We start from the raw sequence: 27711 nt of genomic DNA, 5'->3' as shown, positions 1-27711 counted from the left end.
CAACAGTCATAATTAAGAAGCAAATTCTGTCTTATGTAAAACAGCAACAAGGAAAAGCAAAGCCGAGGTGAGGGGACCGGGAGGAGGGGGTGTGGGGGCTTGCTGTGATTGTAAGTAGAGGATCCCGATTAGCCTCACCAAGAAGGTGACATTCGAGCCAGGTCTTGAAGTAAGGGGGGACCGGGCCTTGCAGGTGTCCCCGGGAGGAGCCGTCTGGCAGAGGCTGATCTAGGCAGGTGCAAAGGCCCTGGGGTGAGCTGGGGAAACCGCAGGGAGGCCAGTGCGGACAGGGAGAGAGCTGGGGCAGTGGGAGGTAGAAGCAGTGGGAGCACATGATGGCAGAAAGGGGGGCACTTGGTGGAGAGGGGAAGCCCCCAATCACTGGGTTCTGAGCCGGGGGCTGTGCGGGGGTGCTGGGCTCCTGAGAGGTGTCTGCTCACCCATCTAGTCCATGGGCAGCGGGCTGAGCCCTGTGCGGGGGGAGGGCAGGGGCTGGCACAGGTGCAGCGTTGCTGAGTGGCTGAGCCTGACTCAGGCCTTTACCTGCCGGCTCCTTACCTGCGGGCCAGAACCACACAGGGCGGGGCACGCAGGGGCACAGGGTGACAGCGGGGACTGGGCACCGGGGCAGACAGCTCAGGTCCGATGCCGGCCCCTCTCTGAGCTTCCCTGTGTGAGCTGGGGCCAGCGACTCCACCTCCAGGCCGCCACGTTCCTCCCGTCTATGAAACAAAGGCAGCACTAGCTGCCGCATCCCAGACCAGGCGTCCAGCGCGGGGCGCCGGGCACGCACCCAAGACGCTCCTCCCATCCGCACGCGTCTCTGAGCAAGCGTGCGCTGCACTGTGCAGCTCTGACGGTTTGCGGTGATGGTTTGCGGGGTGACGGTTTGGGGTGATGGTTTGCAGGGAGATGGTTTGCGGGGTGATGGTTTGGGGTGATGGTTTGCAGGTGACAGTTTGAGGGTGATGGTTTGTGGGGTGACGGTTTGAGGGTGACAGTTTGTGGGGTGACAGTTTGTGGGGTGGCGGTTTGGGGTGATGGTTTGTGGGGTGGCGGTTTGGGGTGATGGTTTGTGGGGTGATGGTTTGCAGGGTGACGGTTTGCGGGGTGACAGTTTGCGGGGTGACGGTTTGCAGGGTGATGGTTTGCGGGGTGATGGTTTGTGGGGTGATGGTTTGCAGGGTGATGGTTTGCAGGGTGATGGTTTGTGGGGTGATGGTTTGTGGGATGATGATTTGGGGTGACGGTTTTGGGTGATGGTTTGTGGGGTGACGGTTTGCGGGGTGGCGAATCTGGAGGCAGGCCGAGGTCCCACCGCCGCAGCTGGGTTCGCTGTGCCCGTTCTGTGCAGCCGTAGCCCCGAGCTCCTGTGGGATCTTGAGGGCAGGGCTGTGGTTATCCATTGGGTCCTGCCCCATGTCTCCTGCAGGCCGGACACTTCCGGGTGACCAGTGATCTCTAGTTACACTCATGAATGTAGAGTAGACGCTGTGAAGGACTCAGTGTGACCTCAGCCACGGGAGCAATCAAGGAAGGCTCCACGCAAGAGGAGTCATGAGGAGGCTGGGAGCTGCCGGGAAGAAGATTCCGTGTCGCTGGGGGAGGCTGGGAGGTTCCTTTCGCCGTGACCCCCCCTTATAGATGGGGGTCCCCCCTTTATATGCTGAACTTCTGGGCACTTGTCCCGGGGAGGCTTGGGGTCTCCTTCCCGCGCCATCGCCAGGCCCAGGAGGGACACCGGGCCTCCCCCAGGGCTGGGCCGGCCGGGCGGAGAGCTGACGAGTGGAGGCTGGACGCGGGCAGCCGTGCTGTGAGTTACCGATCACCAGGGAGCACGGGGTAGCACGGCCACTCCCTGCCGGGCCAAGCAGCTCGATCCGCTTCATTGCCCGTTTCCCAAGTTTCCCGGGGCTGGGCCGGCGGGGCGCCGCTCTGTGCCGTTGACTCTGCTGGAAGGCGGGCTCGGGTGAGAATGGGATGCCGTGGTTGCTCTTGGGTGTTAAGTTGGCAAACCCTGGATGGATGGAGTCAGCTGCTTGCTGCAGGCACTCCTGTCCCACCGCATGGCAAAGGCTGCTGCTTTGCGCATCCCCAGCCCCCAGACCTGACTGACTCGTGTGAGGGGTGGGCCGGCGGGACCCGAGAATGAGCGGCAAGTCACGCTCCGTGAGCGCCCGCCACGTGCCAGGCTCCAGCGGGCCATCCCCCGCCGTCCTCGCCGAGACGTGCGGTGAAACAGCACAGCACGCAGGAGGGGGGCCAGGGGCGGAACAGGCCCTCCAAGGAATGGTCAACGCTGGTTGCAGGGACTCTCCGAGCCCCACTGACCAGGAGGGCGGAGCGTGTGGGGCGGGGCCTGGAAGGCGAGGGAGGGCTGCTGGGGCGGGGGTGGGGGGCGTGCTGGGCCCCCCTCTCTGGAGGCGGGAGGAGGAGGGGGTACCTGCCCCCTCCGCAGCGAGTGTGGATCAGTGACTCAACTGTCTAAAATGTAGCTGCTGGGCGCCCGGCCAAGACAGAATAACGGGGCGATTTACCTTCCGACCCGAAAGGATAAACGAACAGGACAGACACGAATCACCGTTTCCAAGAGCTTGGCCAGCAGGCGGTGAAGGACAGTGGTCAGAGCTGCGAGCAGACGGGGGCGCAGATGGCTCCCGCTTCTGCCCTGAGAGGTTCCCGGCCAAGCGGCAGGGAGAGGCTGTCCACGCTGAGCTGAGCCGGTGGGATCTGCAGGGAGGGGACTGGGCCGAGAGGTGGGCCGCCCCAGGCGGTAGAACTCCCAGGGCAGAATCGTGGGCGGAGAGGGCTGCGGAGAGGCCCGCTTGGGGCTCAGCCTGGCACTGACCCACACACATGTGGAGGAAATGACCCGAAGCCGGGGAGGGGACCACCCCACGGCCCAGAGGGAAGGGCGCTGGAGCCCACGGGGCGGAGGACAGGGCCTGCTCTCACCAGTCAGCCCGGAAACGCCCCGTTCGCGGCCCTGGTGTCACCTCAGGAGAGCCAGCCCTGCCTCAGGCGTGCGGGTTACCAGTCCTCGATGGAGAGCCGCTCCAGACACGCCCGGCGGGGCACCACGCGGGACTGGCGAGGGTCAGACTGGTTCTGAGCTGAGTGCAACTCACACACAGCTCAGGACATTCATAAAATTACAAACATGCCAGCCCCGCCCCCCAAGGTAAAGGCCACAGTATCCGCTATTTAGAAATAAATGATGAGCCATGCAAAGAAGCAAGAAAGTACAACCCATAATGAGGCGCAAAGTCAGCCCATCGAAACGGACTGGGATTGGCAGATGTTAGATGCAGCAGACAGGATGCCAAACCAGCCATTGTACGGGCACGCTCCGTTTGACAAGGGGCGCATTCTGAGAAATGCATCCTTGGGGGACTGCGTCGTCGTGGGAACATCACAGGGGGCACTTACACACACCTCGATGGTCACACCTGGGCTGCGCGGGATGGCTGTCACTCCGAGGCTACACGCCTGTACGGCGCGGTGCGGCACTCAACAACACGCCATCAAATCAAGGACAAGAGAACAGGATGCCATCGAGAGCAGCATAAATATGAGATGCACGAGGCTGCTGCCGGTGTAACACGGCCACTGATTTATTATTAAAAATATTTTCATTGATGTCAGAGAGGAAGGGAGAAGGAGAGGGAGATAGAAATCAATGAAACATCAATGAGAGAGAATCACTGATCGGCTGCCTCCTGCACACCTCCTACTGGGGATTGAGTCCATAACCCGGGCATGTGCCCTGACCAGGAATTGAACCGTGACCTCCTGGTTCAGAGATTAATGCTCAACCACTGAGCCACACTGGCTGGGCATGGCTACTGTTTTATAGCAAGCTTTTTTTTTTTTTTATAGATGGAAAGAGTATACTCTAAAATAATGAGTAAAAAGTATAGTATAGTAAATGCATAACACAGTAACTGTAGTTTGTTATCATTATCAAGCATCATGCACTGTCCATAATTGTATGTGCTACACTTTTATATGACTGGCAGCGCAGTAGGTTTGTTTACACCGGCATCATCCGATGAGTCCATAATTACAGTTGGAGATTTCAATGACCATCTTTTATTTTTAAAATATATTTTTATTGATTTCAGAGAGGAAGAGAGAGAGAGAGAGATAGAAACATCAATGATGAGAGAGAATCATTGATCAGCTGCCTCCTGCACACCCCACACTGGGGATGGAGCCCACAACCCAGGCATGTGCCCTGACTGGGAATTAAACCTCTTGGTTCATAGGTCAACACTCAACCACTGAGCCACACCAGCAGGGCAGCAATGACCATCTTTTAATAATTGATTAAACAAGTAGAACAAAAATGTGTCAGGAAATAGAAGACACGAACAGCACTATCCATCAACTGGACTCGGTTTACTTTTCCAGAACACTCCGCCCATGAGGGCAGTGTACACGCTCTTTTCAGGTCCGCAGCCAGACACCAAAATAGACCACATCCCGGGCCACAGAACAAGTTTCAATGAATGTGGAGGGATTCACGTTACAAAGAGGATGTTCTCTGCTCCAGGGGAATTAAGTTAGAACCGACAAGAGGAGCAGCTCTGGAAAATCTCCAGATATTGAAGACATCGGTGTCATTATACTTCATGCGTCCAAGAAGAAATCGACAGAGAGATTGGAAAGTATTTTTTACATCAATGAGAGTGAAAACACCATGTTTCACAATCTGTGAGCTGTCATTTCAGTAATCATTAGAGGGAACATTATAGCATGAAATATCTATATTGCGGAAAAATTCTCAAAAATATTACCTTAGCCCTAGCTGGTTCAGTGGATAGAGCGTCGGCCTGTGGACTGAAGGGTCCCAGGTTTGATTCCAGTCAAGGGCACATGCCTGGCTTGCTGACTTGATCCCCATGGGGGGTGTGCAGGAGGCAGCCGATCAATGACTCTTTCTCATCATTGATGTTTCTACCTCTCTCTTCCTCTCCCTTCCTCTCTGAAATCAATAAAAATATATCAAAAAATATTACCTTAGGTTCCATCTTAGGGAACTGGAAAAATAAGAGCAAATTAAACCCAAAGTAAGCAGAAGAAAGGAAGTAATAGGAACCAGAACACAAGTTAACAAAATATAGAACTAAAATAATAGAGAAAATCAATAAAGCCAAAATTTTATTCCTGGAGATTTATATCAATAAAATTAATAGACCGCTTGCCAGACTGACCAGGACAACAAAAGAAAAGATAAGGTTACCAATATCAAGAATGAGAAGGTGACATCACTACAGATCCTACAGATATTAACAGAATAATAAGGGAATACCAGGAACAACTTTTTACTAATAAATTGAGCAGCTTAGATGGAATTTGTAAATTACTTGAAAGACATGAACTACCAAAGTCTACTGAAGAAGAAAAAGATATCCTCAATAGTCCTATGGGACTATTAAAGAAATTGAATTGATAATGTAGAACTTTTCCACAAAGAAAACTACAGGTTCAGATGTCTTCACCGATGACTTTTACCAAACATTTAAGAAACAAATAGTGCCAATTCTACACAAACTCTTCCAGAAAATTTAAGAAAAGGAAATACTTCCCAAGTCATTCTGAGAGGCAACATTACCCTCGTATTAAAACCCAGACCAAGGTGGGATGAGAAAATGACAGACCAATACTAGTGTTCCTTAAGGACATCAATAAAAAATTCTTTTTTTAAAAAAATACATTTTTTTATTGATTTCAGAGAGGAAGGGAGAGGGAGAGATAGAAACATCAATGATGAGAGTCATTGATTGGCTGCCTCCTGCACGCCCCCTACTGGGGATCGAGCCCACAGCCTGGGCATCTGCCCTTGATGGAATCGAACCCGGGGACCCTTCAATCTGCAGGCAACGCTCTCTCCACTGAGCCAAACCTGCCAGGGCCAATCAAAAATTCTTAACAAATCTAATTCAACAACATAGACAGTGGATAGTACATCATGACCAAGTGGGTTTATCCCAGGCATGCAAGGTGCATTTAACATTTGAAAAATTGATCAATGTAATTCAGCATATTAACAATAAAAAAACCCCCTATGCAATCACCTAAAGAGATACACAAAAAACATCTTAAAAAACCCAACCTTTCTTTCTGGTAAAAACCTCTAAGCAAACTATGAATAGAAGGGAACATCCTCGAGTTAATGAAGAACTGCTCTGAAAAACCCACAGACGGAGTGGTGAAGACTGAATGCCTTCCCCCGAAGACCAGGGACAAGACAAGGAAGGCCACTATTCAACATCGTCCTGGGGGTGATAGCCAGGGCAATAAGCAAGAAAGAGCAATAAATGACATTGGGATTAGGAGGGAATTTGTCTTTATTCACACGTGACATGATTGCACAGAAATCTGCTAGGAGCTACCAAAACCTCCCCCCACAAACCTATGAGAATGAATGATGACTTTAGCAGGTGTGCAGGAAATAAGATCAATCAGCATCAAAAATTTAAAAATACCATTTACAATCTGAGACAGAGAAGAATAAATCGGACAACAGATGTGAAAAACCTGCACACTGAAAATGATAAAACATTGAGGAGAGAAGCGAGAGAGTGAGTGGAGAGATGTACTATGTTCATGGGCTGCAAGACTCGATTTTGTTAAGGTGACAATTTTCCTTAACTTGACCTATAGACTCAACACCATCCAATTAAAATCTCAACGGGCTTTTTTGGGGGGTGGACTGACTAATTCTAGAATTCATATGAAAATGCAAAGGACCTAAGATGGCCAAAACAACTTTGAAAGAAGAGAATGGAGTGGGAGGACTATCAAAGCTCAAGAACTCATTATAAAGCTTCAGCAATTGACACAGGCGGTATTTGTGTCGGGATAAACAAGTATATCGATGGAGCAGAACAGAGAGTCCAAAAATCAACTCTCACGTGTCTGGGAACTCAGTACGGAGGAGAACCGGCTACGTTATAGCGCAGCGGGAGAAAGGCTGGCTGTCTGTGTACCAGGCTCTTTATGTGGCAAGTATATAATTAGATTTCTGCTTCACCCCAAACAGAACAGTATGCTCCAGATGGGCTAAATTTAAACGCACGAGAACGACATTCGACAGCCCTTCTTTTGTGACTCAGGAGGTAGAGAGGGATTTATTCAACAGGACGCAAAAGGCAACATATGTAAAGGCAAAATATTTAAAGGAAGATCATCGATAAATTTCACTACATCAAAATTAGTGACTTCTGTAGGAAAAGAAGAACCATAAGCAAAGTTAAGGGAAAAGCAACAAATCGGAAGAGGGTGTTTGCAGCACACATCAGCAGACAGAGAGGCTAGGCAGTAAAATGATGGAAGGAGCTCCAGGAGATCAATACGAAAAAAGCCAAACAGCCCAATGGGCAAAGGGACGAACAGGCAATTCGCAGAAGTGGAACCACCAATGGCCTCACAGAAAGATCGTCGGCCGCACTCTAATCCGAGACGCAAATTGTGGGAGCCCCTTTCACGTCCCGCGAGGGTCAGGGTTCCGGTTCAGGGTTCGGGTTCTGGAGAAGGCCGCACACAAATGAAAGAGACTAGAACAGTATTAATTTGGGAATATTGGGGGCCAGGCGGGAGTCCACCTCTAGGGGGAGGACTACTCTAGGCTCTGGCCTTGCCAACCCTTTTATTGAGGCTATGGGATACACCCATAGCCCTTAGGCAGGTAATCCCAGTAACAGGCAGATTATCTTATCAGTGAGGATTTACATGATTATTTGGTGCGGAAGTTGCCTCAGTTACCATTGTCTCAATTAGACAGGGAGTGGTTGGCTCTGACCTTTCAGAGCTTAAGGGTTGACCAGCCGTCCACATCTTTCTATTAGTGAGACCATGATCGGTTTCCGGCAGCAAATCAAACAAACAATCCTTGTGAGCACTTGCCCGCCCACCAACTTGCCAGGCATCAGAGCCAGTCCCAGGCGTCACTCAGAATGTGACACACGGTCGTAGGTGTGTACATCATTTCTTGAGTTGGCAACACGTAGGAAGTTAACTATCGGCATACACCGTGCCCCCCCCCTTCTGCCCCCCCGGTGTCCATCCTAGGAAACCACCCACGTGGGTACGAGGAAGGAGGAAAAAGGATGTAACTGCAATAGTGTTTGAGACCTCAGGAGGTTGACAACAACCTAAACGCCCATCAAGGTGGGTGGAGCTGGGGGCGGGAGCAATAATCAATTCATTGTAGTCAGGTGTGCTTGCCCATCTAGGGGGAAAGTGTTAATTTACAGAATGTGCCCATTTCTTTCTTTTTTTAAATGTATTTTTTATTGATTTCAGAGAGGAAGGGAGCAGGAGAGAGAGAAGCATCAATGATGAGAGAGAATCATTGATCGGCTGCCTCCTGCATGCCCCACACTGGGGATCGAGCCCGCAACCGGGGCATGTGCCCTGACGGGGAATCGAACTGTGACCTCCTGGTTCACATTCGTACCAGTCAATATGGGTGACTCTACAAGCTTTGGACTCTCACAGACCTGGGAATCCACCTCCTAGCTGGCGTCGTGGGAAAAGTGAATTGGTGCCTTTTTTTCATTTATAAAATGAGTGCTGTAGGGCATCCTATATAATAAAAGGGTAATATGCAAATCGAACGAGTGGTGGAACGACCGGTCACTATGACGCACACTGACCACCAGGGGGCAGATGCTCAATGCAGGAGCTGCCCCCTGGTGGTCAGTGCGCTCCCACAGGGGGAGCGGGTCTAAGCTGTCAGTTGGACATCACCTGAGGGCTCCCAGACTGCTAAAGGGTGCAGTCCTGGCTGAGGCCCCTCCCCCCACCCGCCTGCTGGCCCCCGCTGCCGCTCTGAGTGCATGAATGTCATGCACTGGGCCTCTAGTTATTGCATAAAATATTTGCAGCCTCCCCCGGGGGAGGACTGTACTCGTGTGCTCCATTGAGCTCCATTGAGGCCATGTGACCAGTCACGTCCCTCCCCGCCCTGTTGAACTCATGAGTGGTCATTGTGACTGACTTGGGCCAATGAAGCTGTGAGAGTGAGCTCCCGCCCCGTCTCTCTCTTTTGCCTCTGCCATGAGCCCGGCAATGTCCACATCAGGGGCTGCTCCATCACCCTGGTTTTCAGAGTCAAGAAGACAAGGATCAGAGCTGCAGCCACTTCGACAAGGGCATGTAGCATGAGTGGCGGTAGACGCTGTAAGCCGCTGCCCCCTGCAGGGTCGGCCACGGCTGCTCTGTCACCCAGGCCCTCTGGCTGAGGCACAGTCCTCGTGCTCGCGGACAGATTACGATAACGCATGTGGAGCGCACAGCCACCTCCTGGCAGATGGGGATGTAGCAGTCAGCACAGGGGAGGTTATGCTGCAGGAACAAACAAGCCACGCATCTTAGTGACCAAACATACCACACGTTTGTTTCTTGCTCACCCTACGCATTGTGTACGGGTCCCTGTTCTTGTAGTCGTTCAGGGTCCCTAGCTGATACAGGATCTATCTCGATAGGTACTTTTTCAAGACCCTTAAGTCTAAAGAAAAAAAAAAAAGAATCTGAGAAACCACACTCATGCTCTCAAAGCTCCCACTCAGAAGGACACCAGTCACTTCCCCGCATTCACCAGCCACAGCAAGTCGCACGACTACGCTGAATTCTAAGCGGGACGGGAAGTGCAAATCTGCCCGGTGTGCAGGAGACAGGAGGGAGGATGTGGGAGGTCAGCACGGAGCCCTCCCTGTGGCCGGCCAGCCGATGCGATGCGGGTAGCTGCTGCCGAAGTCACTGCTGGTCACGACAGTGAGGCTGAGCCCACAGGGGAGAAGCGGATGCGGGACGGCACTGCAGGCAGGGGCAGGGGCAGGGGCAGGGGCAGGGGCAGGGGCAGGGGCAGGGGCAGGGGCAGGGGCAGGGGCAGGGGCAGGGGCAGAGACGCGGTCTTAGAGGGGCTGCCTGCCTCGGGAAACCACGAATGTTCAGGGAAGAAGGATGGTGCACCCGGGATGGGCGGCAGGGGCGGGAGGGGCGGGAGGGGCCGTCCTGTGAGACCTTCAGACTTCAGCCTGTGGATGCTGGAGCCTGGAACATTAGAAGCAGGAAAGGCAGCTTTCCGCCCCCTGAGGGAGGGTGAGCCCAGTGCCGCAGGTGGGGAGGAGGGGGGGGTTTGAGAGCTCTGAGATGGGCGGGCTGTGAAGGGTTGAGGGTGAGGGCGGAGCAGGATTCCAGTTCCTCCTGCGTGGGGAGCAGGAGGGGTGCCAGGTGCCGGGGTGGGGGAGGGGAATGGCTAAAATCACTAACAGTGACAACTCCTGGGCTGAGGAGGTTGTGGAGCAACAGGGACTCTCTCCCATCAGCTCTTCGGTTAACTCTGACATCAGCTGCTGAGCTCTCCACACACAGGCCGTCACCGGCGATTCCCTGCTGAGTGTCTACACCCCACGGAAGCCAGTCCCCGTGTTTGCCGAGACGTGCTTTATTCATAACCACCTCCAGGCCCAAAACCAGCTAAGCACCCAGACACAGGAGGACTCGCTGCAGTGTATTTCTGCAATGGAATATCATACAGCAACGAAAACGGGCCAGCTGCAGCTGCATGTAATGCAGACCAGTGAGTGAACTCCAGAAACAAATGTGGAACCTAAGGGACCAGATACAAAACCACTCCCGGTCTGTGGCACTGTTTCCAGAAAGCCCCAAGCAGCAACGTCCCCGTGTTAGCAGTCACAGGGGTCAGCCTGGAGGAGGTGGCAGATCAATGAAAGGAGGGACTGATATTTTGGGGGGCCTGGCACTGTGTACCAAGCAGTTCAGGTTACACTGGTAACAAGGGAAGGCAGGCGGGAGGTCCCTGCTGGGTTTGGTGGGGAGAAGGATGGGGAGGGGCAGGGACTCCCAATTTTACAGCCTGTTTTTGGAGTGACCCAGGGCTGTTCCAACAGTCTCACCAGTAAGTAGAGAGGTGAGCATGAGGAGAAATCACGGAGCTCTGCCTGGAGGAGGCCACCTACTCCCAGCCTCCCAGCCGTCTCATTTAGAGCTTTCTTTACCTTGTAGGGTGCTGACCCTCCCCGGGGCCCCCAACCCCACCCAGCATCTTCCCTCAGATCCGATTCTGCGCTGGGGTAGCCCTCAGAATGGGTCCTACCCACCTCTTCTACCAAAGAAGGGGAGCCTGTACCCGCCCCCCGCCGTCCTTCCGGTGTCGCCTACGCTGACCACCTGCCCCCTCTTCTAATGCCCTTCCATTGGCCATCTCTTCCATGATGGCAGCACCTGGGCACTCAAGGTGCCCCTGAAAGCGCAGCTGACCAGCGCCCCCTCCCTCAGCCGGCCAGCTCCCTCCTCCCTCCCCCGCTGCGTAACCGGCCCCCAAGGTGCCCACCGGTGAGCGCCGCAGCGCCCGGGTGCCCCTGTGCGGGCCGCTCCACCTGCCGGGCGCTGGGGCCGGGCGGCGGGCGGCGGCCGCGGGGGCGGAGGAGCGGACGGCGGAGGGAGGGGCCTGCGGCGGCGGCGGCGGCGGCCCCAGCCCGCGCAGCCCGGCTCGGCCCCGGCTCGGTAGGCGCAGCGCCGTGCGCGTCCCCTCCCTCCGCCGCCGCAGCCAGGCGCCCCGGCACCAGGCCGCCGCCGCCGGGCGCACGGACGCAGCGCGCACCGGCAGGGATGCGCGCCCGGGCCCCGGCCCGCCCCCGCCCGCGGCCGCCGCCCGCCCGCCGCGCGCGCGTCTGACCGCGGCGCCCGCCCAGCCGCCCCCGCCCGTCCCCGGCCGCCCCGGCCGCGATGCCCGCCCCCCGGGGCCCCGGCGGCCCGCGCCCCTGCTAGGCTGCGGCGGCATGGCTCGCGCGCCCGGCCCGACCTCTGCGGATTGTCTCGGTGCGCGGCGGCGGGGCATGCCCGGGGCACCGGGCACGGCCTTCAATGGGCGAGGACACGGACACGCGGAAAATTAACCACAGCTTCCTGCGGGACCACAGCTATGTGACTGAAGGTAACGTAGTGTTGTCTGAGGCCCCCTCCGGCCGGCCGCGGCGTGGGGATGCCGTCGCACCGAGTGCCCTCCGAAGGTTTGGACCGCGCGCTGTGTGTCGTGTCCCCCCGCCCCCCCCCCACCCCACCCCACCCGCCCCGGGCCCGGAGGGAGGGAGCCCCACGGCGCCGGCCGCCGCTGCCCAGCGCCCTCCTCCGCGCCGCCCTCCGGCAGGCAGCTTTCCGCCCGGCCTGCGGCGCCCGCGTTGGCCCCGGCCCTCCTTTCCCACCCGGCCGCCCTGCGGCGAATCGGGTGCAGGAACCCCGGGAAGGGACCGGCTTAGGACCCTGGGTTTGCCGTGTCGGCCCTGCCCAAAGCCCGCAGAATTTTCTAGGCTGTCCGCTCCCCCGAGACGGAGAGGGACTCGGGGGTGGGGTGGGGGTGGGGAATGCATCGCCAGATTCTCGGGCGGCTCCTGCCCCGGCCCCTCCCTGTGCCTCCGAGGCCGGGCCCAGGGGGTGGGAGAGGGCGGCCGGCTTGGGGTTGGAGACAGAGGCAGCTGACCCCAAACTGTCAGATTTTGGGGAAAAAAAAGAAAGAAAAAGTGGGACATGTCACCCCAAAAGGGCCCTCCCTGCATTTGAAATCCCTACATTGGCCCCGGAAGCCCGAGCCCCGCCCCGCCCGGAGGCCGGGGGCATCCGGAGGGTAACTTCCTAGGTCCCCCCGCGCCGCCTCCACCGCCCTGGGCACCGGGGGCGGCGGGCCGGGGCCGCAGGCAGGCCCGGGCGGAGGGCAGCACTCAGGGCGGGAGCTAGCGGAGGGGCAGCTCGCTGCGGCGCTGCAGGAGTGTTTGTGGGTTTTAGTAAGAGGTCCGGTGGGTGCCCCAGTGTGTGTGTGTGTGTGTGTGTGGGGGGGGGGCCTGGGCCGGCGGGCCGAGGGGCTGGGGCGCGTGGGTGCCGTGCCGGGGCACCTGTGCGGGCTCCGCAGCGGGGACGCCGGTGGGGACGGGGACGGTGACTCGCCTCCCGGTGGTGACCTCCGCCTCGCTGCCTGGCTCCGCCGGAAATGAAGCCGAGCGGTAGCCCGAGCTCCGAGCTCCGCGGAGGCCAGGAGAGCGCCGGGCCCAGGCAGGGGCAGAGGCTGGGTGTGGAACCCGGGCTGTGGGTGCTGTGGGTGCTGTGGGTGCTGTGGGTGGCGCTCCCCGCTCCCCGGAAGAGAACCGTTGAGTCATGCTTTGCTGCTGGGTGTATGGGGAGAGGGAGCGGGGGGCCCTCAGGGCTGGGTGGCCCTGTGCCGCTCGCCTTGGGCAGGTCCAGGAAGGACCCTGTGTGTGTCCTGTGTGCTCTCTGCGCCCGGCTGCCCGCGGCAGAGAGGCCTCTGGGCTGCGGGCAGGTGCCCAGGGGTCAGGCTCCGGCCCAGAGAGAGGGCATCTTGGCAGGTCACTCGGGTCTGGCTTCTGGAGGAAGCCTCCATGTCCCAACTCCACATGGAGGAGGGACAGCGCAGGGCTGAGACTGAAAGTAAAAAGGCTCCCCCTTCCCCCACCGCAGGGGACATCGCAGACACCGAGGCCTCCCATCCATTCGGCCTTCTCTGTCAGCTCACCGGCCTCACAGGGAGGGCAGGGGCAAGTGCAGCGAGGGGCCACTTGAGGGTTTGTAGTTCCTCTTCATTCACTCAGCACATTGTTACTGAGCTAGACCTACTGTGTGCCCGTCACTTTTTCAGCCCAGGGGACTGGACAGCGATCCTGCCCTTGGGTGGCCCATGTTCTAGAAGGGAGTCCTGTGATGTTGAAGAGACCCCCCCCTCAGTTTCCCCATCTTTAAAATGGGAGTGGCTAATACCATTCTGCCTGCAGGTCCTTGGGTGTCTGCGAGGGTCAGGAGAGACGGTGGACAAAGGAGCCACCTGGGGGTTATAAATTGATAACTAGCAGTGGGAGTACGTTGAGCTCCCATGGTGCTCTGGGGCCTCACCCAACAGCCACATACTCCTTATCCCCATTTTACAGATGAAGAAACTGAGGCTTGGCCTTTGTCTGCACACCAGACTGAGCGCCAGTTGTTTGTAGGGTGTAGGGCTCAGGTGCCAGGGATGCAGAGAGAAGATCCGAAGCTCCTGCCTCAGGGAGGGCAGGGCCCAGAGGAGGAAACAATAGCGAAACTATTAGCAGTAGAAGGATAGGAGGTCTCCGGCCTCCCTGCGTGAAAGCCGACGGGCACTCACACTTGCATCTCGCTTGCATGTTGTGCTCAGAGCACAGGGTAGTCACCGATCTGGATGTCAGAGGGACTTGTGTTCAAATTCTGCTTCTGCTGCTTCCCGTGCTGTGCAGCCTTGGACCAGTCACTATATCTCTCTGAGCTTCCTTTCTTCCTTTGTAAAGGGAGAAGTGCTAACGACCTCTGACCTCCGAGGTTCCTGGGACAGTCAGCGATTATGCTAATATAGAGAGCGCTCAACCCAGCGTTGGGTCTGTTAGGAGCATTGAATAACCGCGCCGTTAAAACGTAAAAATCTTGTTCCTGTAAGAACGCCACGAGCAAATAGTGCATGCTGGGAGTTTTCAAAAGACCCAGGTGTGCGAATGCCTGTCCCACCTGGTCCTTTAGTCCACGGATGCTCGGATCCCCTTCCTGTTCCGGCAGCAGGCCACTTTCCTCGTTTCTAGGCTTGGCATGGGCTGTGTCCTCTCTCGGAACACCTCCCCCCTGCTCTTCTCATCCTTTGGGGCTCAAGTTAAATGCCATCTTCACAAGTAGGAGTCCTACTTGAGTTTCTGAGTCTCTTGTAAAGTCTCAAATACCTTGGGAAGAGCTTAGGTTTTGTTAGTCATTCACACCTTAGTGTGAATTAGTCTGAGTCTGGCTCTGGGCAGGCAGTGATGGACCAGACACCGGATCTCACAGCCAGGGGAGGTGGCTGGGCCTCTTTGGGAAGCAACGGCCACTCCCAGACGCCTGACAGGGACTGCACTCTGGGGGCATGCTGACTGCTGGGTCCACAGCTTTCCCTCCCTGCAGCATCGCTGCCCTTAAACTCTGTCGTCCGCACACGCCTCTTTCATCCATGGGCAGAAATGTTCCTGTTTCTCTAACCCTGTATCCTTGCCATCCTTGCGTGCGCCACGGGACTTCAGAGTAATCGGTTTATCTCTACAGAGTTGAGGGCAGAAAGGGGGAGCTCAGAGGAGGGAAGGGACTTACTCAGGAGCTGGCAAGGTCAGGAGGGGACACAGGCCTCCCCCATCCAGCATGGGGCATGTTTTACCGCCTGGGATTGCCTCCCTGTTTTTGAATCGTGCCCTGGATAACGTCAGCTTTCTGCCCGGGCCTGAGCCCCGCTGGCGAGGGGGTGCCGCCCGTGGGAAACCCAGCCTCAGCCAGATTTGCACCCGTGGTGGGTATTGTGGCTGATTTCCCGACAGTTAGTCCTCCCCCTCCGGAGACATGGGTGGTTCCCAGCAGGAGACGTGCAGCCAGCGTGTCCAAGGGCAGCCCCACTCTCCTTGCACCGCCTGGCTCCGGGACGGTGATGGAGCACGAAGCCCCAGCAGCCCCGCTGACGGCAGAGTGAGAGAGAACTGGGGATGCAGGGCACCCCTGTGACTCCTTGGATGAACTAGGCCTGATCTGCACCCGCCTCTGATGGACCAGTTCCAGGGGCTTAAGCCAAGTTGCTGTTACGTGTCGCCGATGGCACCCCCACTCGCACAGCCTTCACGGTTGTCCAGACCCCGAGACAGCTGCCTGTCACTCGCCCCCAGGATTCCAGGCGCATGAGCCGGAGGGTTTTGAGTTGCTTGCTTTCTGTTGTGGGAAACGCCTGCCCTCTCTTTTATTGGGTTCCAATCAGAGCCGCCAGCTCTGGTTTCCTGCCTGGGATTCGGGGCTGGCGTTTCCGACCCGATGAGATACCCAGGATCTGGGGTCAGGAGACGCGTCCCGTGGGGTCTGGCCCTGGCCCCTGGTCCCGGGCGGGCTGCTCAGTCTCTCCGAGCCTCATCTCTGCTCCAGGTTGTTGCTTAGATCACGTGAAGGGAGGGAGGTGCAATCGCGTGATGCTGCAACCTCTCCTCCATGGACTCCCCCCGAGGCTTTACATAGCCTGGTGTACGGGACTCGCCCAGCCCAGGGCCTGGGCACAGCCAGCGTTTAATCACCATCGCCCGCTGACAATGGTGTCTGTTCTTTAGGGCCGGAGTCAGACTGGCCACCCAACGCCATCCCCACCCCGGAAACCGCAGCTAAGAGGGGCACTTGCTTGTGGGGTGTCCTGGAGCCAACCCAGGGGTGTGGGAGAGCCAGCCCAGGGGTGTGGGAGAGCCAGCCCGGGGGGGTGTGCGGAGGGAGCCAGCCCTGGGGGTGTGGGGGGAGCCAGTCTGGGGGTGTGGGGGAAGCAAGCCCGGGGGGTGTGGGGGAGCCAGTTGGGGGGCACGGGGGAGCCAGCCCGGGGGGGGGGTGCGGGGGGAGCCAGGCTCTGATTTTGGAAAAGCGGTGTGGGCTGCTCAGATCTTGCTCCGTTGCCTCCATTTAGGAATGCCACTTGCATAGCTTCCCTGGATTACACACTCATGTGGTCTCCATTTCAGGGTGGGCGGGACGGAGGCGGCTACAGGACGCTTTTGGGTGTCCTAGAGCACAGGCCTCCCTGAGCCTCAGTTTCCCTGCACTGCTTCCCGCCCTGGGCTGTCACAGGCCCTGAGGAGCGGAGGCCACGTGGACTCCAAAGGCCTACCCCGTGATGGGGTGTCGTTCTCAGTCTCCCCACACTGTCACGCTGTGAGCCACACACTCACTCACTTTTCCTTAACCCTAACCCGAGTCACGGAGCAGGGTTTTTCTCATTTTCTTTCTGCAAGATGGAAATCGACTTCTAACCCACGTTCCGTTTTGTACTTGCCACAGCTTTTGGTGTTTATCCTGAGAGCCCGCAGAGCCACGGCTGTTTCTGTGCGAGGTGTTTGGGGTTTGGGGGGGCCTCAGGGAGGCATCGCAGAGGAGCAGCGCCGATGCGCAGGAAGCAGGCCTGCAGTCCCGCCCCGACGCACTGCCCAGTGGCTGACGGTTCCTCCGATCTTTTTAAAACGCCCGCGTCCGTTTGTAAGAAGAGCCGTACTCTCCTTGCAGACGGTTTTGAAAGCTGCCTTCTCGTTAACCACGAGCTTGTGAGAACTTCGCAGGCTGTGCTGCAGGCTGGCTTCGCGGTGAGCACCTGTCAGGCCTGGGGCCCGTGCTCAGGGGACCCAGGCTCGTTCAGCCGTCTGCTGTGGCCACCTTGAAGTCTTTAATCATGTCACCCGTGAACCCGGGTTTTGTAAGTGATATTGGAGGGGACAATGGCGCGTGTGTGGGAGCAGAGGCGGCACGTGCGCGTCTCCGTGTGGCTCCCTCGCGTGTCTCCGTGCGGCTCCCTCGCGCGTGGCCCGCGAGCACTCGGGGTGTGGCCGAGCTGCCCTGCGTGGTGGGCCGGCGGGCTCAGCGCGCTGTGACTGTGTGAGCAGAGGCGGCGACCGCCCCAGAGGCCCTGCTTTCCGTGTGAGCGGAACGCCATGTGGACGCAGGAAGGAGGCAGTGACGTTCCAGCAGGAGCCAAGGACCAGGGAACCCTATCGGGTGCTTTCTCGCTCCGGTGACTTCCCGTGTGAGCTGATCACTGATGCCGGAAATGACGGCAGCGAAGGAGGGTCCCGGGATTTCTCCTCCGCTCCCCATCACCGAGCCAAGCAGAGAGGTGCGTGTAGAAGGTGTGAGCATCAACAGGTTGAATGAAGCCCGGCCGGCGTGGCTCCGTGGTTGAGCTTTGACCCAGGAACCAAGAGATCACGGTTCCATCCCTGCACGCTCCCCACGGGGTCAGGGCATGTGTCCGGGTTTGCAGGCTCGATCCCCAGGGGGGGATGTTCAGGAGGCAGCCGATCGATGATGTCCCTCTCTCATCACGGATGTGTCTATCTCTCTATCCCTCCCCTTTCCTCTCTGAAATCAATAAAAATAAAAAAAGAAAGAACCCTGGCTGGTTGCTCAGTGGTTAGAGCGTTGGCCCACGGACTGAAGGGTCGTGGGTTCAGTTCCTGGTCAAGGGCACGAACCTCCGTTGCAGGTTCCCCAGCCCTGGTAGCGGTGTGTGCAGGCGGCAACCGATGGATGTGTCTCTCTCAGATCAATCTCTCTCTTTCCCCTCCTCCCTCCCTTCCACTTGTCTAGAAATCAGTGGAAACAATAGCCTCTGGTGAGGATTGAAGAACAAGTGGAATAACAACGGACGAGTTGGTTTGGGGCCGTTCCCTCCGCTCTGGGGAGAACCAAGCACACGCGTGTTGGAGCCCCAGCTGCAGACTGTGTCTCGGCGATTCTCGTCCCACTTCCACGCGCGTAGATGTGCATTTGAAACTTGAATTGCACCACAGAATGATGAGCGATAAAACTGAGGCCGGTAACTTAAACCTTTCCCTTTGTTTCACTTGGCATTACCTAGCCAATAAGTAACGCCATGACGAGTCGTGGGGAGAGGAAAGGGCTTTGTATCTTAACGCCTTTCACGACGCTTTCCCGCTGCTTCTTGAACAAGGGGCGCTGCGTGTTCGTTTTGGACTGGGCCCCGCGAATTATGTAGTTGGCCCTACCAAGCTGTAGGGGGAAGGCGGGACTTCCTGGGAAGGTGGCCTCCTCGGCCCGCCTCCCACCCCCGTGGCTTTTGTGATTGGTGGAAATGTGAGAGTCTATCACCCATTGGGCAGCTTTTCCCTATTTGGTGGGGTTATAGCATTTAAGAGGCCGCTCAACTCCGCGGGCTGTTCCAATTAGAGGCACTGAGTGCTTTCATTTAAAATTTTTAAAAATCTGTTTTTATTGATCTCAGAGAGGAAGGGAGAGGGAAAGATAGAAACATCAATGATGAGAGAGAATCATTGATCGGTTGCCCCCTGCACGCTCCCCACTGGGGATTGAGCCCACAACCCAGTCATGTGCCCTGACTGGGAATCGAACCATGATCTTTTGGTTCATAGGTCGATGCTCAACCACTGAGCCACGCGGCCGGCCGATTTCTCTCATTTTAGATCCCAACCTTTTACCCATTTCTCCCCACAGGCCCGGGGAGGGGCAGTGGAGTAGGAGCCCCCAGCCATCATCCCCCCAAGTTTACTGTTAATAAAGTCGGTCTTTGTGTTCCCAAGGGTAGCAGGGAGGCGAGGAGGGCTGTAACTGGGTACCCAGCCCTGCCTCCCCACTTCCTCTATCGGCGGCACACCCTGCCGATGACACATGCCATCATTCACTTCATCACCCGATTGTTGGGTAATTAGGTGGCTTTTTTCTTCTTCTATAACCAACACTGAGTGAATGAACACTGTGTATGAAGCCTCCCTACTCATGTCCCTCCCCCAGATTTTGGAGTAATTTTCTTAAGAGAGAGTCCCATGCCTGGAATTTTATGTGAAATCATGAACGTGTTTAATGTTCCTGACACGTATGACCAAATTATTCTCCAGAAAGTTTCTGTTTTACCACATGCCGCTCAGCACTAGGTATTCTAATTTGCTTGACCTTTGCACATATCATGGATGAAAAATATTTGTTTTAATTCCTGTCTGAATACCAATGAGGTTGAACATGCTTTTCCCTTTTGTTCAACAGACGTTTAGTGACCCACTGTCTATGCCACGGGGGACGGGAGGTGCTGAATGTTCAGCGTTGAGGATCAAGGTCGTTGCTGTCACTCATTCATTCATTCATTCACTCATTCAATTGTTCAGTTATTCATTCATTCCATTATTCATTCACTCACTCACTCATTCATTCATTCAACAGCTATTTCTAGAATGACCACTACATGCTAGGCAGGGAGAAGGAGGGCGGGGTGAGAGGAAGGAAGGAAGAGCTGAGGCCAGAGGCCCCAGGTTCACCACCATCGAAGGGACATGACATTCTAGTGCATTCCAGGCAGGAGGAGCAGCGTGTGCTAAGTGACATGTGCAAAGTGACAGGCCAGGCTCCTCTGCCGGAGCCCAGGAGGCACTTGCCAGCTGCCTGGGGAACAGGCCCACCTGGGCCCCGCTGTGCTGCCCAGGACGGGCACTGCCTCCTGGCACAGTGGGGATCATTGTCCGCCCGAGCCCTGGGCTGAATGGCCCATTGAGGCAGAACAAAGGCGGCTCAGAGGCCCCAGTTGCCCAAGCAGGGGTGGGATCTCCAACTGCAGCTCAGGGCCAGCTCTGGGCAGGCCTGGCCACCCGCTCCCCGCCCTGCTGAGGCTGCTCCCCGCCCTGCTGAGGCTGCTCCCCGCCCTGCTGAGGCTGCTCCCCACCCTGCTGAGGCTGCGGCCCCAGGCCACCTCTGGGCAGGCTGGCCGCCCGCTCCTCGCCCTGCTGAGGCTGCTCCCCGCCCGGGCTGTGGCCCCAGGACAGCGGTGGGACTGCAGGTTCCCCTCGGTGAGGCTTTGTCCCGAGTGAAGGATGTGCTCCGTGTGCGTGAATCTCGGTCACGGGAGCTGCTTTCATTGTCCCTGTCAGCCTCTGACACTTACAACTTCAAAGGCATCTGTGGAAACTCTAATTCCTGTGGACATGGAGGGGGTCCCTATTGACTTGTCCCTCCCCATCCCTCGCTTCAGGGTTTTGCCGCACTTTCTTCATTCACTTCCCCTCCTTTAGGCCGAAGGGCTTTAAAGCAAACCCACCTGCATCTTCACGCACCTCGGAAAGGTGCGGGCATCTCCCACAGAACAAGCACCGCCACCACGCCCCGCGGGAAAGGAGGACTGGCGCCTGCTCGTCTGACGCTGGTGCCCGCCCGCCCCCCCCCCCCCGCCCCTGCCTCCTCCCCCCGCCCCCCGCAGTGCCCGGGGTCTCAGCAATGTCTCCTTCTAGCCGGGTGGTTTGACTCGGACCCGGAGTCCTGCCCCTGCGGTTGGGGGGTCTGTCTCTCCAGTCTTTTCTGTCCCATGACGGACCCTGGCTGCCGGAGACGGCCACTGCTGCTTCGTGAGGTTCCCCCGCGCTGTCCCTAACCCATGTCCGCACCCCCCTTGCCTGGTGGGACTGCCTGGATCCCGGGAAGCAGCCCAGGGCACACCCCCTCTCCTACCACGACCCCTCCTCACGCTCACCAGCTCTGAGACCCCGGGCGGCTGTTAGCAGATGCCTGCCCTCCCCACAAGACCCCCCCAGGTCGTAGGTTCCTGAGCAAAAGGAGTGGTTTGTTGTAAGCCACTGAGTTTTTTGTTTTGTTATGTTTTGTTATTTTATTTATTTTTTCTGTTTTTTTTAATATTTATTTTCTTCTTTATTGATTAAGGTATTACATATGTGTCCTTATCCCCCCATGCCCCCCACTCATGCCCTCACCCCCCTGTTGTCTGTGTCCATTGGTTAGGCTTATATGCATGCATACAAGTCCTTTGGTTGATCTCTCCCCCTTCCCCCAACCCTCCCCTGCCTTCCCTCTGAGGTTTGACGGTCTGATCGATGCTTCTCTGTCTCTGGATCTGTTTTGGTTGATCAGTTTATGTTCATTATATTCCATAAATGGGTGATATCATGTGATGTTTATCTTTCTCTGACTGACGTATTTCGCTTAGCATAATGCTCTCCAGCTCCATCCATGCTGTTGCAAATGGTAGGAATTCCTTCTTTTTTACAGCAGCGTAGTATTCCATTGTGTAGATGTACCATAGTTTTTTAATCCACTCATCTGCTGATGGGCTTTTAGGCTGTTTCCAAATCTTAGCTATGGTGAATTGTGCTGCTATGAACATAGGGGGGCATATATCCTTTCTGATTGGTGTTTCTGGTTTCTTGGGATATATTCCTAGAAGTGGGATCACTGGGTCAAATGGCAGTTGCATTTTTAGTTTTTTGAGGAAACTCCATACTGTTCTCCACAGTGGCTGCACCAGTCTGCATTCCCACCAGCAGTGCACGAGGGTTCCTTTTTCTCCGCATCCTCGCCAGCACTTGTTGTTTGTTGATGGTACCATTCTGACAGGTGTGAGGTGGTATCTCATTGTTGCTTTGATTTGCATCTCTCGGATGTGTGTGTGTTTTTTAAAAATATATTTTATTGATTTTTTACAGAGAGGAAGGGAGAGGGAGAGAGATAGAAACATCGATGAGAGAGAAACATCGATCAGCTGCCTCCTGCACACCCCCCACTGGGGACGTGCCCGCAACCAAGGTACATGCCCTTGACTGGAATCGAACCTGGGACCCTTGAGTCCGCAGACCGACGCTCTGTCCACTGAGCCAAACCCGTTAGGGCGTGTTTTGTTTTTTTAAATCCTCACCTGAGGGTATTTTCCCGTTGATTTTTAGGGAGAGTGGAAGGGAGGGAGGAGAGAGATAGAGAGATAGAGTTAGAGATATATATAGAGAGAAACATTGATGTGAGAGAGACACATAGGTTAGTGGCCTCTCGCACTCGGCCTGCAACCCAGCTCCATGCCCTTCACTGGGAATTGAACCCTCGATCCTTTGGTCTGCAGGCCGACGCTCTAACCACTGGGCACCAGCCAGGGCGAGCCACTGGTGTTTGAGGTGACCTATTACACAGCAATAGATAAATGAAATAGCTGTGGGTCCCTGAAATAGAACCCCCAGTCCTGCCCAGCTCCTGCTGTGTCTGAGGCGCCCTGCCCAGCTGCTGTGCCCGCTCCTCAATCTGTGGCTCCCTCAGCGCCTTCCAGTAACTTCCTTCTTGCCTATAGGAGCCTGTGTTAGCCGCTGCCTGGAGCTGGGGCACCCAGTGCCAGCCGGGAGGGGCGAGCCAGCTCAGATCATAAGACAGGACCGGAGCCCAGGCCCTCCCGACACAGAGGACGGGTCCTGTCCCGCCAACTCGGTAGAGACTGACCTCGCGCCTATCTGCTTCTGCTCACGCAGCTCACACCTGGTCCCGCCCGGGGCTGGGTCTCGTGTTTGAACGACCGAGCGGACACATGGCACGCCCTCAAATCGGACCTCAGAGCAGTCCGATTCTTTTTTAAAAATATATTTCTATTGATTTCAGAGAGGAAGGGTGAGGGAGAGAGAGACGGAAACATCAGTGAGGAGAGAGAATCAGTGGCCCTCAGCCGGCCTGTCAGGGGGTGAGCTGGCTGAAGGAGTCAGGGTCGAACCGTGGTGGCTCCTACACCGGCTCCGGTGTGAACGGTGGTCAAACACCCTGGACCGTTCAGAGCCCCAAGGAGAGGGAGGCTGTTGGCTGAGGCTGTGAGGTCTCATCCGTCATCCTGGGCAGCCGTTATGTCAGACTCTGGGAGCTGAGGAGTGCGCGTGTGAGGAGGCTCCTGGTGAGAAGACTTTGCTTTCAGTTCCATGTTTATTTGTTAATAATCAGTGAACGCAGCAGCAGAATAAAGATCGGGTAAACACATCCTGACCGCCCTGCCCCCGAGCCTCTGTTTCGGTGTTGTATTTCCTCCTACCCCCGTCCTCGCAGATGGCCACAGAAATCCAGTTGTGTGCTTTTAAGTATTGAACACGCTGTACACATGTCCCGTGCCATCACCGCGTGAGTCAACAGTCTTAATGGCTGCATCACAGTCCTCCGTGGAGATGTCATTATTGCCTTAGCAACTGTGTGTGCACTCACTCACCGGACTGGGTGGATGGCCTGCGGTGGGTGTGGGGGGTCGGTGCAGGATTGTGAACAGCCTCGAGGTGCTGGGTTCTCCCCATTTTCCAGGTGAGGAAACTGAGGGTCCCAGAAGTCACGCCCTCCCCCAGCCGGGAGGAGCTGGGTGCGCCGTGCTGGGGCTGGGTCCAGGCGCTGGGGCCCCCTCCGATGGCCTTCGCTCCACTCCTTCCTCTTTGGGGACCCCTCCGCCTGGCTGAGTCCCTGGGACTTGCACATCGCAGGGGGGGAGGGCGCCGAGGCCCTCGGGTCCCCCTGGGGCCAGCCTTCCTCTGTGCCGCCGCCCTGCGTGCCTCGTAGCGTCAGCTCTGGACCGGAGCCAGAAGAAAGTCCCCTTGGGATTCTTACCGGCGACTGAGCACGCACGGGTGCACCTGCGCTCGGGAAGGTCCCAGCAGAGGCTGGTCTCTCTGCTGACCGCGGGCCACGGTGCAGGGAGCCACCCGCCCCGTCCACTGTCAGCATCCTAGGGAGAGGCTGCCGGGTGACTGAGGCCGTGGCCTGCCCTCTGACCCACTCAGCCCCAGCCCCGCCCTGGACCTCGGAGGGGCGGCCTGCCGTTGGACACTGGGGCCGGGAGTGAGCAGCCTGCGGGGTGGGGGGTGGCTGGTGGCTGGCCCAGTCCGGAGGCTCCTGGGGGTTTCTGGGAGGGTGCCGGTCTGCGCGGGGCTGAGGGGGCCGAACCTGCAGGCCCCGCGGGGCTGGGGCGTCCAGCTGGACCCCGAGGAGCCAGTGATGACTTTGCTTCTGCGCGACGCCCCGAGTCCCAGGCGAGGGAACATCGGACGTGGAGCGGGGAGCGCCCAGCGCCAGCCCTGTGACCCCGGGCACACCTTGTCGATGGTGACCCAGTTTCCCAAACCCCAAATTGGGACATTTGTTCGGGCACAGGTGCGTGTCCATATGGGGACAGTGGGTGGCAGGTGAGAAATGGGGGCAGTGGGTGGCAGGTGAGAAATGGGGGCAGTGGGTGGCAGGTGAGAAATGGGGGCAGTGGGTGGCAGGTGAGAAATGGGGGCAGTGGCTGCAAACCTGGGGGTGGGGTCGTGCGTCTGCATCTTTGTAAGGAGCCGTGCAGTGTGGTGACAGGGGGTGACGTGGGCTGGGGGCCCCTGCACAGGCCCAGGCGCTGCTGTGACCGGCGGAGTGACCCTGGGGAGCGCACGGCCTCCGTGGCTCGGTTTCCTCACGTGTGAGGGGAGGCCCTGCCTTGGGGGACACGCGTGTGCTCTGAAGCGAGGACGCCTGCAGACAGGAGGAGGCACAGGGTCCGAGGCCCTCCCCCGGGGCAGGACCCCGCGGCGACCAGGGACACCCAGGGACCCGGACGGGGTGAGGGTTACACTCCGAGTGGGGACGGGCAATGTCGCTGTGAGGGGACCGTGTCCCGGGCCAGCAGGGAGCGGCTGGATCGGTTTAGACGCCGGAGGAGGCGCGATCCGGTTTTCCCCAGCCTGGACTGGTCCCTCGTCCCCGTGCACGCTGTGGGGCCTGTCCCCCGCCCTGACCCTCCCACCTGCTCAGGCTGCTCCAGGGCGGGGGTGCTCTGATTTGTGGGTTTGGGACCAGTTGTGACCTCGGGGGACAGGCCTGGGATGGGGTGGGTGAAGTCAGTTCTGGGTTCCGGGATGGCAGGTCCTGGGTGCATCCCCGGGGCCTTTCTCAGGAGCCCAGCCCCACACGTACCCAACTCTCCTCTCCCCTCGGGGGTCCCGCACGTAGGCAGGAGCAGGGGTGCTGCTTCCTGGACCGAAGTCACCCAACCAAGTCCCTCCGAGGACTGAGGCCGGAGGGCGGGGAAGGGAGGGCGCCCGGGTGCCCCCCTCCGCCCTGGCCGCCCACTCGGCTGTGGGGCTGCGGACTGCGGGCGGCTGCGCCCTGGCTGCGCCTCGGCGGTGTGACGGCGGCTCCTGAGCCTCACAGCGGGCGCCCTCTCCGCGTGGCAGGCCGGCACCCATGCCAGGCCGTCTCCAGGGCTGCCCGGCGCGGCCCTCCCCCCTCCCTGTCCCGCGAGGCGGTCGGGCACTGGAGAGAACACGTGAACACGGAGCGGAAGGAAAGGCACGTCGGGTGTCACAGACGGGGTTGGCACAAGAAGAGGCCGATGGAGGTGGGAGCCTGGATGTTTAGGAGGGAGAAGCCGAAGGGTGGGAAGACAGAGGCGAGGTGAGCGGCCTGGCCACGGCGGGGGGTGAGGGAGGGGGGGCACTGTGTGTTTGGGGGGATGGACGCAGCTCACGGGTCATTGAGCGCGTGCTCTGCGTCGGGGCTCTGCGGGGGTGGGAATATGGCTGCGGCTGACTCTACAAGGCCATCCCCCAGGAGTCCCAAAACAGACCAGATAGAGGGACAGGGGGCCGGTGCTGGGGCCATGGTGGGAGGAGTCTAGGGGCGGGGCTTCCCAGGGGAGGGCTGGGGGGTGGGAAGTCCTGGAGGGCTTCCTGGAAGAAGTGGATTCACTCAGCACATATTGATCGGGGCCTGCTGTGTGCAGGCATTGAGATTGGGGTTGGGGATACAGGAGACATTGAGCCCGAGGGAGTTCAAAGATCTGAGGAGAAGCAGGAGTCGGCGGTGGGGGGTGGTGTGGTACAGGCAGGAGCTGGCTTAGCCAACACCTGGGGGGCCCTGGCTCAAGACCCCCCGTGGCCTGTGGAATTGCTATCTTCCATTGACAGACTAGGGAATGGGGTCAGGGGTTCACAGCTCATAGTGGGTGGGTTGGGATTTGAACCCAGGCCTTCAGATGCCAAACCAGCCCCTGCTCAGATGCGGGGCCTCCCCGGGCTGCGGGGGGGAGGGGGAGGGTGGGGTATTGTGCCTGGGACAGCTCACGGGCTGGCTGGCCGGCTCCCCGCCTGCCTTCCTTCGTTGTTGGCGAGGAAGCTTGGAGCATCCCGAGGGCCTGAGGGCCGGAATCCCCCAGCTGACCCGCTGCGCGGCATCTGGCGCTCTCCTTCCCGCGCTCGGCGAGCTTTGAGACTTTTCTCTGACCCAGATGGGGACTGGGCAGCCACCCTCCCAGTGCCCACCCCCTGTGAGTAGGTGAAAGGGGTGCTGGGGGCAGGCGGGGGGAGCCAGTGTCTGTGGGATAGGTGCCGGGAGCAGGGCTGGGTGACGGCCACAGGCAGCACAGTGCTCAGCTCAGCCGCCATCTGCACCCCGCACCCCCACCCCCCGCACCCCCACCCCCCGCACCCCCGCAGTGATGAGAAACGGGCTCAGAGAGGCCAGGCTCCCTGCCCGGTTGCACAGCCAGCAGGCGGTGGGATTGGGGCTCTGCCCAGCTTTGCCTGCCTCCGAAGCGCATGCTGTTCCCCCCCCCGCCCCCCGCACCCCGTGTCTCCCAGAGCTAATTTTGCTGCCGCAGGAAATGCCACCCCGCGCCATCTAGGACGGGAACTCTTCGAATCAAGAGGGAGTCCTAGAAAAGGGGGCCGCACCTCTCCCCGCAGCCCCTGCCTCTCCGTCCTGCCGGCCCCGGGGCCATGCCCCCACCAGGACGGGCCGTTGCTCTGGAGATCGGAGCCCGGCAGCAGTCACCCCTCCCGGGCCGGGGCTCTGAGCCCGGCTCTTCTCCGTGCTGACAGCGCGGGATGCTCACGGTCACGGTCACAGAGGCACAGAGCCCCGCCTGCCCCCAGGAGGGCTCTGCAAACACGTGCTGTGGGAGGCGGAGGCCTTGCCACGTATTTTAGGGTCATCAGGCCGATGCCTCCTCCCGCTGCGGGGCTGGAAGCCCGTGGGTGGGCTGCGGGCTGGGCGGGCACTTCGGGTCCCTCTGCTCTCCCCGAGGCAAGTGAGAAATTGGGCCCCTAAGTCCAGCGGCGCGCCCAGGTCACGCTGCTGCGATGAGGGACCCTGGGGGGACCCCAGGCCTTGTCTCCCGGGCCGGCATGGAGCCTTCTCCAAGGAGGCCGCTAATGCTTAAGGTGCGATCGCCAATTTCCTGCACGTCTTCCAATCCCAGGGCATGGTCTTGCTGCACCCCAGGCCCTGGTCATGGCTGCTGGGGGGGAGGGGATGGTGGTGGATGGCGGGAGGCATGGGCCAGGCGTGGTCATGGCTGCTGGTGGGGGGGGGATGGAGGGAGGCATGGGCCAGGCGTGGTCATGGCTGCTGGTG

General features: G+C 58.2%; 1 protein-coding gene across 1 annotated transcript in view; it reads left to right on the top strand.

Annotated features, from left to right (window-relative positions):
* The first annotated feature begins 11742 nt into the window (after positions 1–11742).
* Positions 11743–27711, top strand: part of PPP2R2C (protein phosphatase 2 regulatory subunit Bgamma) — an 83295-nt gene continuing 67326 nt past the window's right edge. The window contains exon 1 of the mRNA XM_079772537.1: positions 11743–11968. Within this exon, the coding sequence (XP_079628663.1) occupies positions 11899–11968 (70 nt within the window). The 5' untranslated portion in view covers positions 11743–11898. The remainder of the gene's footprint in view (positions 11969–27711) is intronic.

The sequence above is a fragment of the Cnephaeus nilssonii genome, assembly GCF_951640355.1.
Source record: "Cnephaeus nilssonii genome assembly, chromosome: 1".
NCBI classification, from domain to species: Eukaryota; Metazoa; Chordata; class Mammalia; order Chiroptera; family Vespertilionidae; genus Cnephaeus; species Cnephaeus nilssonii.
This window is presented reverse-complemented; position numbering and strand designations above follow the sequence as displayed.